Source organism: Vanacampus margaritifer, chromosome 16 (assembly GCF_051991255.1).
Source record: "Vanacampus margaritifer isolate UIUO_Vmar chromosome 16, RoL_Vmar_1.0, whole genome shotgun sequence".
Taxonomy (NCBI): Eukaryota; Metazoa; Chordata; class Actinopteri; order Syngnathiformes; family Syngnathidae; genus Vanacampus; species Vanacampus margaritifer.
In genome coordinates this window covers 5,706,943-5,729,243 of record NC_135447.1, presented here as the reverse complement: position 1 = coordinate 5,729,243, position 22,301 = coordinate 5,706,943, and the positions used below count along the sequence as shown (strand labels likewise).

The following is a 22,301-nucleotide window of genomic DNA, read 5'->3' as shown; positions in this document are numbered from 1 at the left end:
TGCAGTCACAACAATGACTCATCCAGGCTGCTCTTTTCATTTAACAGGCGCTAGCGGGAATTTCTGGAGAGACCTACGCCCACGCCGAGCAGCTGTATTATACAGAATTTGATGTCGGCGTACAAGCACAGACTACAAGATTAGGTAAACCTGCAGAAATATTCCTAAATTGGCTAACTAAATTAGTTATTAGTAAAAGTAGTACATTTGTGATATTTATATTATTGTGGTTGCTTATGCTAGTAGAGAACTACTGTATATGCTGCATCACATGTAGAAGATGTTTCTAATGATTAATTACAATTTAAAAAAATGAATCGCCTGACGCCCCTAATGTAATTTTTTTTAATTAAAAATAAGGGGCGTCAGACGATTAAAATTTGTATTCATTGTATTCATTTGTCATTAATCGCATGTCTTCAACAGTTGACTCACGATTAATCACAAATTTTACATCTGTTGTAAATGTACAATAAAAAATTTTTTTGTTAGGTTTTCATAAAAAAATTATGAAATGAAAAAAAAGTTCAACAGAAAAAGAAAAAAAAGTTAAACAGAAAAAGTTCACATGAATGTTTGACGTCTATAGTCGTCAATGGCAGTGAATGAGTTAAGAGTGACTTTTCCTCACCGATCGGCTAAGGAAACAATTACGGCTGGTAATGGTAAATATTATACCTGTTCAATATTTATAATGGCGAATCTCGTGTGTGGTTAGCACAAGACAACGATTGGCAATTAGCTAGCGACGTGCAGCTTGTGCTGTTGCCAGATTAAATAGATCGATGGCTGACAAAGATTCAGGGCATATGAAGGAAATACGGTAACATCCACCTCATGTCTTCCCCCAAATCAAATTCACCAAAATCACATTGGACTACCTGCTCCAACACTTAGACGTGATATGCAGTGGAGGAACGAAGATATACATCTCGAGACCATTTATGTGCAAAATAACATGATATGAAATCAAGACATCTCAATTCACATCTTCCCTCACAACATCCCGAAATGCAGGCTTGCGGCTTCCACCTCGTTGTGTCTGATATTAAGTTGCAAATGGGGGAGCATCGAGGCCTTCGCAGGAGGAGGAGGACTCATGCAATATGTATCGCCTTTCTTTCTTACAGCGTCTGCTCTGTGTGTGTATGACGAGGCCTTTCATAGCAGTTTGAGGAGGAGATGCAAAAAAAAAGTTGCACCTCTCTAGTCTGAATCAACCTTTACTGCTGTTACACAACACTGGCGGCATAATCGTCTTCACCTTTACAACAGCGTGTTGACTCTACGCAATAGTCATAGTTACTGTATATATTATCCTTCTACACAAGATAGGAGTGTTGATTTGTGCCAAGATGCAAACCTCATTAATTCATCGGAAAAGGGAGTTTTCTATAGAAATCATTCATATTAAGTGGCGTGACACTTCACAGCCACTTCATCGACAGGCAAACATTTCTAATGGATGCATTTGCAATTTTGCAACCATGCTAACTATATAATTGTAAAGGTTGACCTCCGCAGCCTAAATGGAGTGTGAATTAAATATTAAGGTTTTTGCATAATTCATTAACTTTCTATTGTTTCCGGAGTGGTGGATTTACACTGCATGGTTCATTTTTTTTTGCTGTCAAGTGACATAATTCAGATATGTGTCATGGCGGAGTAATTAGAAAAAAATTCGAATACGCTCATGCCTCTTTCCAAATGTGCATAAAGTCCAAAAGATATTAGAATCAGTGTTGCTAAAATTTGTCAATTGGTGATGGGCAGAAATGTCTTCTCAAACTCAAACACTGTTAAAAAAAAAAAAAAAAAAAAAGACACAAAAAACACACTATAAATCAAAACCACAGTCAAACAGGCCGACTCATGATGAAATAGAAGGAAATACATTGGGAGAGTGATTGGAAGGGAAAGTGTAAAAAGAACTTAGTAGTTCTGATTGCGTGCAAATCAAGACGTGCAAATGGGGAATACGATGAAGAAGGAAGCAGATGGAGGGTTGTCAGGTAAGGATTTAAAGCAACTTGCTTCACTCACACACACACACATGAACGCACACACACATACACCCAGCATTCTGATTGAGACCAAAAAAAAAAGAATATTCTTTATTCAATTTTTTATGACTTAATGAGTTTCCCTTTCTAACAATACATTTTTTGTGAAGATTGACCCAGTAGTTCCTGAGATATAAGGTTTCAAAAGAAGGCAGCCACGCCCCTTTTTGACAAAAAAAAATGTCAAAGTTCAGTGGCCCGTTGCTCCCACGCCCCTCCTCCGATTGACCTCAAATTTGACATTTAGTGTTGTCTCATCACTATCAACAAGTACACCAAGTTTCATTTAAATCAAACTCTGCTTGGTTAAACCCACTGAGTCATCGATCAATTGACCCATTGATAAAGTTCAAAAGTCATCATCAGGCAACGGCGAGTGTGTACGAGTTGAAGGAGAACCAGGTAGTGCTAATAGACTGCAGCTTTCATGCTGCCCGATATGGTATGTGCGTTCATCTGTATCGGGGGAATGATTGACAGCTGGCGTGGTACCATATGGGCTTGGGCGGCGACAACCGGCGCTGAAAATAACCCAGCAGGTGCTTTGATCAAAGCGGCTTCCTATTTTCATCAGCACGCTTCGGAGGACATCTGCATAGCGGCTTTGCTCAAGGGAGCGCTGACACAGCAGGCTGGGCTTCCTCGGCACACACACACACACACACAAATACATTTTACCTTTCAAGCAGCCGGGAACGAAAACACAAAATAACTCCCTCTGATGGGAAGTGAGACGAGAGGACAGTTTGAGTTTGTCGCATATGGAGGGAAATGTGCAAATCAAAAATATCCCAGAGGTACAGTTGAACTTGTAGGGAAATACGGTGGAAAATTCCTCCGCGCTCGCATTGCTTAAGACGGCGCCTTCAAAGCTAGGACTGCGTCAAATTTGATTATCATTTTTTTTTGAAAGTTCGACATAATCTAAAGCCATTTATTGACTTGAAGTTTGAAGCTTCACAACTGAATGTGATAAGCGGTATAGAAAATGGACGGATGGAAGTTCTTGCGAGTGGGAAAAAAAATGATTGAGAATGAACACCTTGACCCCCATTAGGGACTCGTTTATATTTGAATAATAGTTCGAGAGAGCAAGGTTTTACACTATATATATTTATTGTCTTCATCCGGGCATACCTGCTGCATGTTCCTAATATTTTGGCTATCCTGATTAAACAAACAATAATAGACAAAGTTTAACAGTTAATTAACAAAATGTGTGACCATGTGTAGATTGTATTTATTGAAACCAAAAAAAGTTTATCTTGCATATCTATCCATCCACCCGCCCATTTTCTATATTGCGCTTTCTCATTAGTTAGCTGCAGCCTTTTGCAGCTGACTTGAGGTTAGAGGATTCAAAATGTGGACGTAACGCAATTAACTCTTTCACTGCCATTGACGGCTATAGACGCCAAAAATTCATTTAAACTATTTCTATTAGTTTAACATTTTTTTCCACTTTTGCTAACTAGAGTACGAAAACCTAGTAAAAATGTTGAGGGTAAATTTAGAACAGATATACAATTTGTGATTAATCGTTGGTTAACTAGTGAAGTCAATTACAATTAAAAATTTGAATAAAAAAATATATATATTAAAAATAAGGGGCATTTAATCATAATTAATCGCATGATAATTTTCTATCTCTTATAAATGTACAATCAATTTTTTTTTTAGGTTTTTATAAAAAATGAAATGAAACGAAAAAAATTTAAACTAATAGAAATAGTTCACATGAATTTTTGATAGTCGTCAATGGCAGTGAACGAGTTAAAAATAATTGAAGTTATTAATTATAGTCTGTGAACGCTTCCTAAAAGATGATTTAGTTTGCCAAAGCCATTACTTCACCATTTTGCTGCCGAGAACAGTGCTTCTACTTGCATATCTCCAAATAACAACACACACTAGTGCGGCTTGAGAAGAAGCAGCACAAACATACTTGATTACTCCAGCAAGAAAATGGTGGTGGAAAAAAAATACAAGCACATATTTTTGTCAGGAGCAGAAAAATACAGCTGCTGGCGTGTTTCTTTTAAGTCTTGACCCATGAAACTCCCAAAGAAGCGTTTTCACTCTAAAATATTTTCTTTGAAGTGGAAAACTACTCACCAGCAGCCATATCAATAAAAAGAAATAAACAACAGGCCAAGAAGGCTTGGAGTAAAATAGCTTATGGGTATTTGGTTGGATTTTGAACAAAAATAATTGCTTAGACAATAGGAATTGTCAATATGTGTTTGGTTTAGGTGAACGGTATGGGATTTTTTAATAGGTTTTAGGTGAACTAATGAATACACACACACACATACAAAAAAATAAAAATTAAAAAAAGAGAGCAATGACGATGACATGTCAAATCGGTAAAATTGCCGAATGAACAATACTGAGCTCTCCAGAAGAAGAAGAAGAAAAAAAAATTGTTAATATGATCATGATGATGTAAGTAAAATCCTTAATGAACAAACCGCACTGTGACGGCAAAAATGTTCTCAGTAGGTCTGCTCACCGTTCACGTTAGTTTGTACAAAAAAGCGGTACACGTGCCGTATAAGCATCCAATGCAATGGTTCCTGACCACTAAAAAAAGAGCAGGCCTATAAAATATACATGAAAGGCGAAATGTTCTTGCTTTAGCACACAGCAGTGTCCTGCCTCACTTGGAGCATTAAACATTGATGAGAGGCGCACATTTGAACTAGTGGAGAGGAGGAGCATCCTTCCAAACACATGCAGGGTGAGGAAGTTCACCTTTTTTTTTTCTCTGGACCTCCATAAAGGCCTGGACGACATCATCGCACCTTGGGTTCATGTGTTCATGTGAGGACGTGCGTTAGAAGTACAACATTAAAGGCGGCTAACACTTTAATGACAAGGTCAGCGATGCTAGCTTTCTGCGTCATTCCTGCTGTGGAACTCATGAGAAAAAGCCAACAGACAGTAACAATGCTTTGTTTTGCTCTACATGCATCTTTTAAATCTCCTCCGACATGTCAGCACTGGCCAACCATCATTTACTGTCTTAGATCATCTTTAAGTGCAACAATGACCTTTGCTACTAGTGCGATAACAGAGCTTTAGACAGTATAACTATAACCTTTAAATCCCACTACATTTCATACATATGAGGCAAGCACACAAAGCTTTGCACTTCTAGGATCCAGAACTTTAGGGACAGCGGTACTGTCGGACCACTTGTACTGTTTCCTAGTGTTGAAGAAAATGAAATTTTTCTCCGCGTGTTTGTTTTCTTTCGGGTAGTGAGAATGTTGGTTATCCGAATGCAGGCTGGAGATCGATGAACAGTTACTTCGAAGCTTTTATTTCTACAGAATATTCCGGGCACAAGTGAGTTCCAGACAATGGCTGCAGCCTCTCACAAGTGCGAAGTTACAGACGACTTACAACATTCTTATACCATCTTGAAGGGCAGTACCACAAAGCCCGCAGCAAACAGCCCACCCGGAGTTCACCGGACATGAGATACTTTAAAGACATCATACTAACACATTGACTTCAACCACAGACAAATGGTCTATTGTTGTGGAAATAGAGGAGGTCGTCCAGACATACTGGCAGAAATCGCGACAACACTCACAAAGACACATCCACAGATAAAAGTTCTACTGAGGAAATAAGGAAATTAAAACAGTTATGACTAAATCTGGGCAGAAGACCCTCTTCACTAGCTAGAAGAAAAAAAAACGTTAGCTAACTCCTAGCTTTAACAACATATACAGTGACCTGTCGTAAAAGGTAGCAAAAATGAGGCCTTGAAATTAGAATGTGGTGGTATTGAGGGGTATACGATCAGAAATTTGCCACATTTCCTGGTTGAATGCTGCATTCGGGGAAAGTCGGACTTTTCCGACTTCATACCAGGGAGTGTGCATAGCAAGGCAGAATCGAACTCAGAGATCCGAGTTGTCGCGGGGAAAAAGGACCCCGACTTCACCAACTGGCTTCAATTTGACAACATGGCGACACACATGGAGAGACACACCATGAATAGCAAAACACAGTTTACAAGATTTTACACTGATTTTTGTTATTTCAACCTTACTGTAACACACTTTTTTAGCTTGTTAAAAAAATAGACAGTACAGTATATTCTGAAGATCTAAAATTTTAGCGGTGCTTGAGACACATACCTTGCCTTGCATACTGGAAATAGGGAACCATATTTTGCGTAAGTTTGTGAACATTTATTTTTCTTGATGCTTTTTTTGCTTTCTAATACAGATACACTACACAGAATTGCTGATTTGATACTTTTTGGATTAAAAAAAAAAATGATGTTGTAAATTGTTTCATTCGTCTGTGTCATGTGTTTGCATGATTTTTTTGTTTGTTTCCTGATACTGATAACCAGATCCGTAACTATTTTGGTAAATAATCAAGATAAATGTTCGTACAGTTTCCATCTTTGTGTTTTGTTATCAACATGAACAAGAATTGAACCCGTCAGTCTCACGAGTCTCTTACTTGGTCACAAACTCCTTCTCACCTTCCCGTAGCGACGCTGCTGTGAATGAGCTTTGGGAGACTTGAAAACACTCCGGCAACCATGTGATGTAACAGCTACATTCTATTCAATAAATATTCAACCTTCATAAAAAAAGAAAAAAACTGTATCTGATTAGTAAATAGTACCACAAGCAGAGATTAGCTTGATAATATGCAGTACAATCTGGATCAAATCCTGCTAGAAATAGCGATAATCCACAAGTGGGTGAATTAAGCCTCCCTATAAAAGGGTTATAACTGTCAAAATTAGCATTTTAACCGTAAATATACAACAAAATATGATCACAAAATAATTTTAAATCAATATTATGCAACTTTGCGGTAATGAAAATATAAAGTGTTAGTTTAGTGCACTCATTTTGTAGCTAGCTAGTTTAGCTAGTAGCTAGTTTGCTAGGCCACAATTAGCATACAGTAAGTATAGTCGTCGGAAAGCCACTAAAAGGGGTTAGTCGTTGAAGGCAATAAGGTGATGTTTGTGACAACCCTTCCTCATCATGAATGAAAGCAGTGGTGAAAGAATAGTCACACGCGGCCCTGAACCAACGACCCGATCTCAAGGAGGTGTAATTGGCTTTTTTTTTTTTTTTACATCAGCCTCTAAATCTGCCTGGGCCTCACTTGAACAAGCCGGTTGCTTAGCAGCAGCTCCCCTCCGCTCGCACCTTTACTTCTGCCGTTGTTGTTTCATTATATTTATTAATAAATATTAATTCCTCTTTCCGAAAGGTGTATTTGAGCGTGTGCTGACCTGCAGCCATCTGCATATATCCGGCCAAGGTGCAGATCCTCCTCTCACATCCTCCACTGGGCAGGAAGATGGTGATGATGGCCAACAGGGAGCTGACAGCCAGCAGGGCGCACCCTCCCGAGCACAGAACTGCGCTGGTCTGAAGAACAAACACACGTAAAAGCCATTTTAATCACATGTGAGGGGAAAAAAAGGGAACCTAGCGACAGCCAATTTTATTTTGGTCGAGCCCTGTTGAGAAATACGGCAGGTTAATGGCTGTCTCGGTTTGAAAACTGCTCTCGGTGGCCAAACAACAGGGTGCTGCCCCTACTCATTATACCGGCGCTTGATCACACACTCGCTGCAAGCAAAAAAGGAAGGAAACAGACCGAGGAAGCACTGTAACTTCAGTTCTAGTTAATTACAATGTCAAGACAAAATACATCCCAAAAAGGGTTTTTAGTATCTTTCAATTGTTTTTGCACAATGAACAATCATTATCTGATGGCTGCTGAGGGAAACAATTGTTGACATTATTCTTGTCAATATACCTGCAGAAAAGGTTCAATATCATATATAGTGACTATAAAGACTAAATTCAGCTAGGATAGGCTTCAATCCACCTGATGTGACCCTACAAAATAAATTAATTATATATATTTTTTTAATCAATGAATGGATTAACAGGTACACTTAAATGTGGATGGTCTTTGCTGGGCTTGAGGCAAATTTCCCACAAGAATTTAAATTATTTCAAAACTTTCAATGGGAATTAACTGAGAAGTGACGGTAACTTCATGGAGATGTATCAAGCATTTGTCCACTTTATAAAATGCTCGTCTTCACTATTATTCGTTTTCATAGCAAGCCACTTCGTAGTTATGTTTCCCGTTCTGTGAAAAATCATATAAATATATAATCACCTGATCATATTAGATCATTACTCCTGTATAGTATTTCATTCTTACAAAACACAGATCCAGACTTTTTTTCTTTTCTTTTTTTTTTTTTTTTACTTACTGACAAACTTGAAATTTTAGCGTGGCTAGCCAAAAAACAAAAACAAAAAGGCGAAGTCAAGTCAAACATTTTCTTTATAATATGTTTTATGTGGAACCACTGGTCTAAACATGGTTCTGATTAATATGTCATTTGTGGAATATGAATTAAGCAGCAAAATTTTATATGTATCTTATCCCGTTTTTATCCATAACAGGGGGCGGCCATTTTGCCACTTGCTGTCGACTGAAAATGACAGCACAGTCGCTCAGGGCTCAGGTAACAACCAATCACAGCTCAACTGTTTTCTGTGTTTGGTCATGTGACATTCACAAGCTCAGCCATTATTGGTTGTTACCTGAGCCCTTATAGGCACTGTGATGTCATTTTCAGCCGACAGCAAGTGGCAAAATGGCTGCCCCCTGAGACGGATAAAAATGGGTCGATTTTTCTGCTTCATTTATAAAACGCAATATTCGTCAGAATGTCACACAAATAACTATTAATTCCCACGTAAAAACTTTCTTTTAAGTTAACAGTCATAACGTTTATTTACTGGTCTTATATTTTTTCAATTGTCATGTGCAAACAAAATAACACAGCTGTATTATTTTCCTTTAATTTGCAATCGGTAGTGAATGACCGATACCCGAGGGTGTTTCTGAACATCTTGCCTACATTTTCGCCTCCATCATTGTCTGCTATGATGAAGGTGCCCTTGTGCTACTTTACGCACCCAGTAGCGGATGTGCTACCCTGATGTGAACATTGTTCCATAAGGCATGAGGCCATGGTGTAAATCTAACACATTTAGCCTACGACGACAAATAAAGGTCAAAAGAATGCCAACAGCGTCACAGCCCTTCGCTAGCACTCTCCTGTCTGCTCCTGTGCCAAAGAGCCACAACGGGCTAATTAAATCAACTTGCAAGCGAGAAAGTCACTCTGCATTCAACCCCGCTTCGCTCACGTCTGTCACATCATCAGCACAGGTTTAGAGCTTTGATTGATTTCTCCCCCCACATATTAACTCATTCACGTAGATGTCAAAAATTCATTTCAACTATTTCTATTAGTTTAACATTTTTTCCACTTTTGTTAACAAGAGTATGAAAACCTAGGAAAAAAATATTGTACATTTAAAACAGATATAACATTTGTGATTAATCGTGAGTTAACTAGGGAAGTCATGTGATTAATTACAATTAAAAATTGTAATTGCCTGACGGGCCTAATTAAAAAATATATATATATAAAAATAAGGGCCGTTTAATCATAATTAATCGCATGATAATTTTATATCTCTTATAAATGTACAATAAAAAAAATTCTAGGTTTTCATAAAAAATTAAATGCAATGATTTTTTTTAACTAATTTTCTACGTCTATAGTCGTCAATGGCAGTGAATGAGTAATAAAAATAAAATAAAAATAATTGTAGTTATCATATTAGAACAGATGTAAAATTTGTGAATTATCTTGAGTTAACTAGTGAAGTCATGTGATTAATTACAAAAAAAATTTAATCGCCTGACGCTCCTACTTCTTCTTCTTCCTCTTTAAAAAAGAAAAGTAATTAAAAAAAAAAAAAATCTAATAATCTTTTATTTTTTTAAAAAACAAACAAACCATGTAGCAGGTAAAAGCTGTAATTGCTAGCTCGTGTTTTGTCTCGCTTTTGGCTCTCTTGTTCCAATGCAGGCAATTGAATAAAGTTAAGAACTGATGAAACCGCACACTCACAAAAAGAGCCGTTATCTTCTGCGCTCTTTTATTCTGCTGCCTTTTTACACTTCAATGATATTCATGTATGCACAGGAATGTCTTCCTTCTCCCAGCAGCCTCTTGCGTGCTGCCTTCAATGCACAGTGACACACACGTACATTAAAGCATCAATCATGTCTCATATGGGCAAATGGAGATGAAATAGCGTAAAAGACAGCAACATCCAATTATAGGAGCCGTACTTCCATTAAAAGGAATGTATGCCACGTTATGATGTTTTAATGAAATTGAGTGCGAAAACTCTAATTGGTCATTTGGTGAGGGGAGTAAAAATATTACTGTAAATTTTACAGTACATTTGTAGTTTTTTTTTTCCTTGTCATTTAAAGAATGCTCTTTTACATTCACACATTAAAAACAGTAGCCTAAGTCTTGATTGAGGCTATCCAATACCTTTTTAGCCTTATTTGAAGGTACCGGTGCTCGCGACACTGATAACAATATCGGCCGCGCTCTTGTGGCCATTTTACAATCGGGAACTAGGAATTAGAAGAATAGAAAATTGCGATTAATTCCATACAATTTTAAAGAAAAATGCGATATTGGGATATACAGGTCTTTTTTTAGCAGGGAAGACCAGACTTCCCTCTCCCCAGCCACTTCAGCCAGCCCCTCCGACGGGATCCCAAGGCGTTCCCAGGCCAGCCGAGAGACGTAGTCTCTCCAGCATGTCCTGGGTCGTCCCCGGGGCCTCCCGCCGGTGGGACACCCTCCAGGGAAGCGTCCATGAGGCATCCGAACCGGATGCCCGAGCCACCTCAACTGGTTCCTCTCAACGCGGAGGAGTAGCAGCTCGACACCGAGTCCCTCCCGGATGACCGAGCTTCTCACCCTATCTCTATTTCGGCCGCTTGTATCCGGGATCTTGTCTCGGATTTGGTGGTGCTGATTTTGAAAATGTCAAAAAAAATTCTGTGTTTAAAATCAGGCCGTATTTTTGTATATTCACCATCGCATTGTCAGTCATTTAAATGAAAGCCATAGAGATCCCATTTCAATCATTTTCACACAAAAACAAACCTGCATTTTAATTAATGCCTGCCCTTATTTATAACCTACACGTGTGCCTCTGTTGTAATAAAACTAACTCCTTAACGCGTTTACTCATCAGGCATTCTAAGAAACCTTGCTGCGAGCGTGAGCTGAGCGAGTTCAATTGTGTGAAATGCTCCCCAAGTAGGTTGTAATTATGTGCGGATAACTGGGAGCAACCCTGCACCAGCTGGAGCTCCCGTGCAAAGCAAAGTGAGCCCAACGAGAGGAAAATGACAGTGGCAAAAAATGTGAACATGCAGACTAATCTTCCTTGGGAAGTAAACCTTTAAGACAATAACTGCTGTTGCTACCCCGCCTCACATAGACATTAAAACGCCGTGAAAACAACTGAAGACAGAACTTAATTGGTTTACTGCAATAAACGCATCATGAACGTGCTGGAGACTAATAACTGCGCACAAACGCGCTATCTAGCCGCTCCGAGTAATAAAAGGCTCGTCAGAGGGGGACTCTTAGATTTCAGATTACATCAAGGAAGACACGGCGCCCAATGAAATTTAATTGTGTCCTCGATTGGGACTTCCTAGATGTCATTAAACAGTCGTTCTGAACCTTGATTGTTATAGTGGAAAGCGGAGTTGCCTTCATTGCCGAAGTGAGGAGCTGGCTGATGATGCCCTCAAGAGAAATACGCGGCGTTCTAATGACTCGCCTTAAGGGAGGACAAGACGGGAGGGACATTATCGCAGATGTGTTTATAAGCAGGCGTGACAACTTCACCGCATTGCTCCATGCTTTGAGTGTGTATATGATTAGCACTATATTGCAGCTTTTCAAAACTACCAATGGTGCTTTTGCCCGACTCTTTTGCTTGTTAACTCAGTCTCACGCAACTGAGAGCATTAACTCATTCAAACCCCAAAAACGTGTAAACACGTTTTTTTAAATACTTTGTCCTTCACTCCCAAAAACGTATTTACACGTTATGTTCTGTTTTTTTTATGCAAGAGCATACAGAAGGCTTTGATGGAGCTTCTGGCATGAAGAGGTGGCTTACAGAAATGGTAGTTATTGGAAGAAGAAAAAAATGGCCAGCAGGTGGCAGCAGAGTATAAGAGATCAGCCATGTTGCAACAAGCTCTTTTTCCCAGTGTTTTCAACAGGTTTGTGAATAATGATGATGATACAGATACAAAAATACTTTTTTTCCTGATGAAAGAAGACACTCTAATTTTTCTTTTGCTAGGTTCCATGTTTTTATAGCAACAGAACACAATGTTCTGTGGGCCTTGCAAAATCGGTCAAAATACAGTAAAACAGCCGGGAGTGAAGGGGGTTGCTTCAGTGAAAATTGCTGGGAGTGAATGAGTTAATACAAAAAGCAGCCCTCATTCTTTGATTATATTCTAAATAATGTAAACATCTTCTTGGATGGGAGCGGTATTAAATTGTGTGTTTGCATGTGTGTGTGTGACCGGCCTGCAAACGTCTCGCCAGCCCGTGTGTACACACTGACTAGAATACAGGATGGAGAGGATATGAGGGAGATCGGGAAGTGAAGATTAATCACCTGACAAGTGGATGGAGTGTCCGTTTGGGCCTGAGGGGCAGGCGGGAGATAGGATGTGACATTCAGAAGCACTTTGCCCACACACACACGCAAATGCACGTCTGGGTCTTGACAGACTTTCAGGGGGGTGGGGGGGGGGTGGGGGTATCAAGTGCCAGTTTTTTTTTAAACTATCCTAATCCTGCTTTAATGTTCTCCACAGCTTTATCCCGGACATGCTTGCTGTGTTCATTGGTCCTCATGGTGGTGTTTGCTCCCCAATATCCAATAATATTGAATCGTTCAAAAATCATCAGGGAACCTCGGTAGGCACTTGTCTGCACTTAGAGAAAAGGGGTAGAATATTTTACGAGCCCTACTTTTCAGTCATTCATTTGTATCAATTCTTCACAAAAAAATGATTAAAAAAAAATGAATCTTTATGGTTGAAACCTGAAATGCGGCAAAAGGTAAAAAAATAATAATGATAATTCAAAGGGGAGCTCATACTTTTGCAAGGCACTGACCTCTCCAATGTTCTTCATCTCCAATGGGATGAGAGGACAAACAGATCCCACAGGCAATACAATCAAGGCACTCGGCATTCCGATACTTCTAGGCTGATACAATTGCTTCCTTTATTGCTTCATCATAAATTGTGTGACAGATGTCCAAATGTCCATCTGGCTACAGTCGGCGCCACCTGCCCACAAAATGATTGTGCAGCAAATTCTGAAAATAAAAGTAGCTATTGTCCTCACCACACCGTTCTTTAACTCATTCACTACCATTGACGGCTATAGACGTCAAAAATTCATTTGAACTATTTATTTTAGTTTAACATTTTTTCCCCACTTTTGTTAACAAGAGTATGAAAACCTAGAATTTTTTAAATTGTATTACAACAGATATAAAATTTGTGAAGTCATTAATTACGATTAAAAAATAATAATTGCCTGACTCCCCTATTTTTTTAATAATCTTTTCTTTATAAAAAAAACAAACAAATGTTATTAAAAAAATACTAAAATTATTATTTATTTATTTATTTATTTATTCACAAAAATCTCTCAATAAACGTCTTTCTATTTGTTGCTATTTTTGGGGTTTCAGTGAAAAAACAAAGTTTTGACCTTCATATCTTTGATAGTAAAATGCCATCTTCTCAAGTGGAAATCCACAAAGTTCCCTTTAGATGAGAGATGCAATGTCTATTCTAAAATCTGAGAAAATCTGTGTTCAACAAGCTGACAGGCTGAAGATGAAAAAACTTCTGATCATGTTTTTTTATTATCTTTTGGAGAAGTGATGGGGAGGTGCTGTGTTGATGTGTGGGAAAGTAGGATTGAAAAAAAAATGAAAAGAACAATCAGGTCCAGAAACCTGCTCACTGATTCTTCTCCCCCTCACCTCCTTTATTATAGATCACAAAGGCGGATCAGACTAGATGAGAGGATCATATAACCGGACTGAAATGTACGGGATCCCTCTTGGCCCGATTTAATGATGACAACCTCAGAGATTGAGATCGGCTGCTGGTGGTGAGCTGGTGAGTACTCAAAAGAGCGCAACCTCAGGCAAACTTCTTCCTTTCTCTCCTCTCTCAAAAGGACTCAGCAATTGTATTCTAGCGCAACTGATACTTTTATGCCCGCCCCTTCCCCGTTTCTCCTGGCCTTCAAAGCAGCGCTTCATAAGAAATGAATTGCAAATAATGAGATATTAAGGGTAAAATTGAGACTAAAAGAAAATTAGCGGTTAGCGCATTTGCATTTGGCATCTAAACAATCAGAATAGCAGAACTGGTTTGAAGCATCACATCTGCTCACATCAAACATTACCCACCCAAAGGAGAAGCAAGGAGAGAGAACTGTGAGATGAGAGGAGAGTGTCGAAGAAATACGGCGAAGATGTGAAGGAGAGGCTGGGAAGAGCCCTTCGCCTTTTCTTTGTCCTCTTTTATGTTAGCAGAACAACACTACAGCCCGCGTATTGCGCATCGAGCAGACGCTGGTTGATGCTCAAGTGCACTTAGTCCTGTTGTCTGTAATCAAACTGTGATTGTCAATCCATTCCATCCATTTTGTCTACTGCTTATGCTGTGCAGGCTTCGAGTGGGGAACAAACACATTCAGACATCGTTTGCCTTCACACCTACAAGAAATTGGAAGCAACAACGTCAAAAAGTAGAAGAGGGATAAAAAGAAATCGATCACTACCATAATTTAGTGGAAGACAGCAACGGCTTAAAAGCCATGTTTTGTATGATTTGACTAAGTGTGGGGATGTTTGGTGTATCTCCTCATTTTGCATAACATTAGTTTTCAAACTTGGGACAGCACACCCCAAAAGCTGCTCTGGGAAAGGACAGTATTCTAATTACCACCACAGACTGAAATGACCCAGAAACCAGGAAATGAGTTGAAAGGTGGCATGACTCCTTCTTGTGACTGCATGTCACCTTTTGGATCAATCAGATTCAGAATCTCCTAAAAGTCATTAACAAACAGAACATATTTGACAATAAAAAAAAAATTCTGGCATTTCAAAAAAGTTTACACGAGCAAAAAGACGTCTGTCATTTTATTTGAACAAGAAACTCGCAGTTTTTAAGGCAAAATTAGCATTCTGCGCCACATTTAAACACATTCAATTACAAAACTGAGGATCAACCGCACAGTTGGTCCCAAAAAGCTTTACTGGGCTGGAGGTACGCGCGTTGAGGTGGAGCAACGCACCAGTCAGAGGTCGAGTAGCTCTATGCTATTACGCCACACCAGCTAGCTACAAGTAGCGACGCGCTTCAGCTAGCTACTGCTATGGCTTAACATGTTGCGGAGTCACTCCCATGTCTGTAATTATATCACCTCTGTGGCAACGAATAAGATACACGTCTGTTCTCACGAGTAAAAGAAACACAGAGAAACTATGCTAATTGCTAAACTAATCTAAGACTCACAATTAAAAGAAACACAGAGCAACCATGCTAATTGCTAAACTAATCTAAGACTCACATGTAAAAGAAACACAGAGCAACCATGCTAATTGCTAAACAAATCTAAGACTCACAATTAAAAGAAACACAGAGCAACCATGCTAATTACTAAACTAAGCTAAGACTCACAAGTAAAAGAAACACAGAGCAACATGCTCATTTCTAAACTAATCTAAGACTCACAAGTAAAAGAAACACAGAGCAACCATGCTAATTGCTAAACAAATCTAAGACTCACAATTAAAAGAAACACAGAGCAACCATGCTAATTGCTAAACAAATCTAAGACTCATAATTAAAAGAAACACAGAGCAACCATGCTAATTACTAAACTAATCTAAGATTTACAAGTAAAAGAAACACAGAGCAACATGCTGATTTCTAAAATAATGTAAGATTTACAAGTAAAAGAAACACAGAGCAACCATGCTAATTGCTAAACAAATCTAAGACTCACAATTAAAAGAAACACAGAGCAACCATGCTAATGGCTAAAATATTCTAAGATTTACAAGTAAAAGAAACACAGAGCAACCATGCTAATAGCTAAATTTATCTGAGACTCACAAGTTAAAGAAACACAGAGCAACCATGCTATGCTAAACTAATCTAAGACTCACAATTAAAAGAAACACAGAGCAACCATGCTAATTGCTAAAATAATCTAAAACTGACACGGCTAACGACATTTAGGATGATTGAGTCCACTTTTCACAGGCGTCTGGCGTTCTGAATATCCCATCAGCAAATAGCACATTCTGAAGAGTTTCAAAAATACTGCACAGTTAGTGCGAGGTGATGGAATTTGCAGATTTTCCCTTTTTTTGTCGCAGATGTTTAGGTGGTGGAGCTATAGAAGGGCACTCGAGCGGCCGGCCCCGCCTCTCCACATGTCGGGGAGTGAAGGGCTTTGCTGAAAGCTGCTCTTCAAGCCCCTCAACACCCTCAAACGCTCGCACTGTGCGCTGTTAAATGTATGCATGATCTGCACCAGCGCCGGGCCTGAGTGCACATTTCATAATTCATGCATAGTGTGCCACGGCAAGTAGCAAAAAAAGCTATATGTGCTTCCTCCTACTTTGCTTCATTTCACCGGCAAGTAAGGTCGACCCACGTTGCACAGAACGCAGCAAACTCCCCGACCCCTGCAGAAAGAGCATGTAAAATGCAAGGTGTCACACGTACAGTAGCTCATTTAGACTTCTTTCATCTTGCCAGTGAAAAAATAAGATCCGAACTCCTCTTTGCGGACGTTATCAAGCAAGGGCGCATTACCGGCTTGAGCTCAGATTTGCATCACTTTGATGAAGAGCAGCCGCTTGCATGTTAAGGGGTTTGGCCAGCAAGCCTCGGGGTACGAATGGTTTAAGTGTACCTAAACAAGATGATCACTTTAATTTGACATGGCAACAATTTGTCATCACACAGCTGGGCCACTAATTAAAACAAAAACAAATCACTTTGAGGTTGAAAGGGATTTTAACTTGTGCTTAACCTTTAATGGTTCGACTGAATTTTAAAGGCTGAATTGATTCTGAAAGCTGATTTCATTTGCGACTGGAGACATTTTGGGACAGCTAATGAAAAATAATTGAGTTAAATGTCATACAGTGCGAGACCTTTTAAATAAGCTTTTCCAAACAAAGATTGGTCACGTTCCTCCTCAGTTTATGCTCAATGTAGGGAATTTGCTGTAAAATGCCTGAGACCGACTTCTCAAGGGATGTCACGCCACTGAAGACATGACGCTTTGAAACTATGTCAATATATTGTTCCTTCAAAATAACTCACAACACTGTACAGCCATTGAAGCTGCTGAACGCAGAAAATGCTATTTCGAAACGCTGCTGCCACCTGTGGCCGAAAAATGAAACCTTACTCAACCTTCTTCATGACGTACGCGATGCGCACATGACGTCACATCCGCAGACAGTGGGCGGGAAATTCGAACCGGAATCCACTCTGAAAACTATTGGCCAGAAGCTGGCAGGGGTGCCTACTGTGAACAGCTAAATCTCTCTCTCTCTCTCTCTCGCTCTCTCTCCATTCTTTCTCTCTCCATTTACTCTCTCTCTCTCTCCATTCTCTCTCCCGCTCTCTCTCTCTCTCTCTCTCCACTCTCTCTCCATTCTCTCTCTCACTCTTCATTCTCTCTCTCTCTCTCTCTCTCTCTCTCTTTCTCTCTCTTCCTCCATTTTCTCTCTCCATTCTCTCTCTCTCTTACTCTCTCTCTCTCTCTCTCTCTCTCCATTCTCTCTCTTTCTCTCTCGCTCACACACTCTCGCCCACTCACTCTCTTCCTCGCTCTCTCTCCATTGTCTCTCTCTCCATTCTCTCTCTCTTGCTCTCTCTCTCTCTCCATTATCTCTTTCCCTCCCTCCCTCCCTCCCTCCCCCCTCTCTCTCTCTCTCCATTATCTCTTTCCCTCTCTCTCTCTCTCTCTCTCTCTCTCCATTATCTCTTTCCCTCTCTCTCTCTCTCTCTCTCTCCCTCCCTCCCTCCCTCTCCCTCTCTCTCTCTCTGAAATCCTATTTATTGAAAAGCGCCAGAAGAAAAAAGTAGTTCTTGATGAGCTCCCTACTTCTCAGCATTGACGATTTGCAGACAAACTCTTGCAAACATTGTCCGTACCAATCTCGACTTTACCGACCAAAGACCGTCCAAGGATGCCTCAAAGTTGAAATCCAGCAAAATGTCCCCATGGAATTTTGAAAGTGGGGACGCATGGGACTTGCGGATTTATGGTGAAGCCACACAGCTCACTGTGGGATCGGACGGAGGAGTTGTGCTCGGGAGCTTGGCAGCATCCCAGGAGCTTTACAGTTTGGTCCTGCAGGATTCGTGAGAAACGAAAAAATTGAGCAGCGTAACAAGAGTCGACAGTCATCAGTAAACGTAGCATCTCCTCTAAGCAGCATCGTTTTTTGGGGGGTGGGGGGGGTGGTTCTCAACACAGTGTGTCACATCATGATGGAAAGTGGATATAGATTTACCAAATTAAAGTTGTCAATTGTTTACCATGTCATTCTAGGATGTTTAATCTGGGACCATACACACACACACACACACACACACGACTTGTATGCAACAAGCGGCGTGAGCTATCATTTATCTTGGAAAGCAGGGAGGACGGCTCCCTGTTAAATCAATACATAAACTCCCCGCAGGATCCAACGTGAAGGCAGTAGAAGTGACAGGCTGCTTAACGAATGGAAGGTGGCCTTCCAAAGCTCGCTGACTCAGCAGCTATTTGTGAGGGAAGCGCCACTCCGATGCCCTTGCGCTGCCCCCCCCCTACCAGGAAAGACAGTAAATTGTGTCCAACGGCAAAGCGCTGATCATAGGTCGCCAATATCACTCCCAAAAAAAAAAAGAATTTCGTGATGCCGTCATCAACCTCATTTGAACGGATTTGAAAATATGTTCGAACACACTTGCAAATACATTTGAACATACTTTTAGGCTAAATGCTAACAGCATTTCCCCCCATAAAGTATTAACTTAATTTTATGGATTTATTATAATAGCTTATAATATGTTTCGCATACATACAGTGGTACCTCAACTTATAAACTTAATTGGTTCTGTGACCTCGTATGGAAGTTGGTACGTTCTTAAATCGAGGTCACTTTTTCCATTGAAATGAATGGAAATTGAATTAATCCGTTCCAGTCCCCAAATTACATTTTATGATATACATCCTAATTTTAATTGATGTGTGGTTGAAAATAAATACGTTTAAAATAAGTGAAAATATACTTAATCACTATACAGAAATCATCACACACTAAACAAACAAGTGCTTATTGTGCTTTAGCTTTACGTGAGGGGAGAAGGACAACAGCTCCTTCCAAAATAACAATCTTATTCATGTTATCCTTTTTTGTCTGTCTATTTTTTTTATTTAATTTTTTTAACGATCCAGGGAAATTTGTCTTTTTTGACAAGTTAATGACATTTAGGCAGCCGCTGTCGTTTTGGGGCTGTTTTGGGTATGGCTGCTCGATTATAGAAAAAATAATAATCACGATTATTTTGGTAATAAATTTAAATATTTTTTGGTACAAAGCAAGAAAATGTTTGAACATTTAAAAACATTAAGGCAAATAAAATTATTTGAAACACTATAATTATATAAGTTCCTTTTGGACCAAACAAGATTAATTAAATTAGTCATTAAAGAAAAATATATATAAACAACTCAAAATTAGTATTAATAATCTTTTATGTTTGTTTACGATTATGCCAATTTTGTAATTGTGGAGTGTAATAATTTAAATTGTAATTGAATTTTGATTAATTGCACATCCCTAGTTTTGCTGGTTTATCTTTAATTAGTCTTAAGAGAAAAAAAAAAAAAAATTGCAAAACTATGGCAATGAGTTACGCACTGAGCCAATGTTGGTTAAATAATGCGAGATGCACAGTTTGATACGTCCGCTCAACCATGCTGAGACGGTTTGCATAACCAAACATGTTCGTAACAAGAGGCATATTTTCAACCAAAATGTTGTTTGTAACTTCTAACAAGTTTGCCAGTCAAAAAAGTTGATTCCAAATTGGCAGTTCCACGATTGCGCAATATTGAGGAGGAAAAAAAAAAAATTCTAGTATACTTTAAACATTCGAGATCTGCCGGTAAACATCATCCCACTTGATACCATCAATGACTTTCGAAGGTGCACCGGTGAAATGTGCAAAGCAGGAGAAAACAATCCTACCTTGCAAGTAACATCAATTTATCAGGGCACATCATAAATCCTTCTTCTGCTCAGCAGGACTGATTTGCTCGAGATGGATATAAAATGCAGACGACCGCCACACGGCTCATTCGATCCATCATCGGGACACGTGCTTCTCTGCACTTCCAATTTCTCACCCATGTGTAACTTGGCAAGCCAAAAAAAGACTCAATACCTTTTGTGTCTTTTTTATCAATCAACATCCTGGTCGTGAATGCTCAACTTTGACAAACTTGTTGTTCGGAATAATCCTCCAGAAAGAGAACATAAACTGCTAAAATAGTTTCCTCCGTCTCAAATTTTAGATCCAACTTGACATTAACATTGTCAGACTTGGTCCCATAAAGCCGCCGTTTTTTTTTTTTTTTTTGCTATGCCAGGCCACACGGCCTCACCAGCAGCAGGATGATGTGCAGCCCGCCTCAAAATCAACCATGTGGAAAACAACTCGGTGGAAGGAATGGCGGTAAAACACGACGGCTGACCTGCCCAGCGGCTCTCGTTCCTTCTGCGCGCTTCCTCGCGTCTAGTCGAGGCTGGGCTATGGATCAGTGGGTAAGCTAAGACTGGGCTGCGACTGCTGGGCCTAACGCTACCGGGGGAATAAATTTGGCGGGATCAGCTGAAACAAAGCCCAGCTCACTACCAGACATTTCATTAGGTACACTTACACAACCTATTGCTGTAGTAAATATAATAATAATGCATATATTTGTGGAGACTGGGGTCAAATTGTATTTTACAATTTTAAAAATGTGCAGAATTTCACTCGTTACTTCATGTTAAAGATTAAATAGCCCTTAATATGAAACAAAAATGCACCGGGCTGTCGCCAATGTCTAACAAATGCAATTATGCCATCTAGTGGCAAAAAAAGAAGACCTCAACACAAATCAATATCACACTCGTTTTTTTTACAGTACAGTACATCTTTTTAATTTTCACTTAATTTTATGAATTATTAAGAAATGAGTGTATCAATGACTAAAAAGATGGACCCATATTTCTATGAGTTAAAATGTTTTTCCCCCCACTTTTATGTTAACAAGTGAATGAAAATTTGGGGATTTTTTTTTTTTATTGTACATTTAGAACCGTTTTTAGAACAATTTGTGATTAATTGTGAGTTAACTATTGAAGTAATGCAATTGAAATTGTAATCGTCTTACACCCCTAATATATATATATGTGTGTGTGTGTGTGTGTGTGTGTGTGTGTGTGTGTGTGTGTGTGTGTGTGTGTGTGTGTGTGTGTGTGTGTGTGTGTGTGTGTGTGAAAACGTTGCTGTAGTAAATATAATAATAATGCATATATTTGTGGAGACTGGGGTCAAATTGTATTTTACAATTTTAAAAATGTGCAGAATTTCACTCGTTACTTCATGTTAAAGATTAAATAGCCCTTAATATGAAACAAAAATGCACCGGGCTGTCGCCAATGTCTAACAAATGCAATTATGCCATCTAGTGGCAAAAAAAAATGACCTCAACACAAATCAATATCACACTCGTTTTTTTTTTTACAGTACAGTACATCTTTTTAATTTTCACTTAATTTTATGAATTATTAAGAAATGAGTGTATCAATGACTAAAAAAATGGACCCATATTTCTATGAGTTTAACATGTTTTTTTTCCCCCACTTTTATGTTAACAAGTGAATGAAAATTTGGGGATTTTTTTTTTTATTGTACATTTAGAACCGTTTTTAGAACAATTTGTGATTAATTGTGAGTTAACTATTGAAGTAATGCAATTAAAATTGTAATCGCCTTACACCCCTAATATATATATATATATATATATATATATATATATATATATATATATATATATATATATATGACAAAATTAGATTGAAATACACTTTCAAAGTTAGCCGCTTGCTGTTTTTCTCCAGTGTCCCTCGA

General features: G+C 39.0%; 1 protein-coding gene and 1 long non-coding RNA gene across 2 annotated transcripts in view; one reads left to right on the top strand and one right to left on the bottom strand.

The window, feature by feature from the left end:
• lhfpl7 (LHFPL tetraspan subfamily member 7) overlaps positions 1 to 22,301 on the bottom strand; it is a 64,465-nt gene that overhangs the window by 38,462 nt on the left and 3,702 nt on the right. The window contains exon 2 of the mRNA XM_077546755.1: positions 7,345 to 7,483. Within this exon, the coding sequence (XP_077402881.1) occupies positions 7,345 to 7,483 (139 nt within the window). The remainder of the gene's footprint in view (positions 1 to 7,344; positions 7,484 to 22,301) is intronic.
• Positions 61 to 14,206, top strand: LOC144036263 (uncharacterized). The gene is made up of 3 exons (XR_013288610.1): positions 61 to 144; positions 7,323 to 7,500; positions 14,080 to 14,206. It is a non-coding gene; the product is annotated as an uncharacterized LOC144036263 (long non-coding RNA).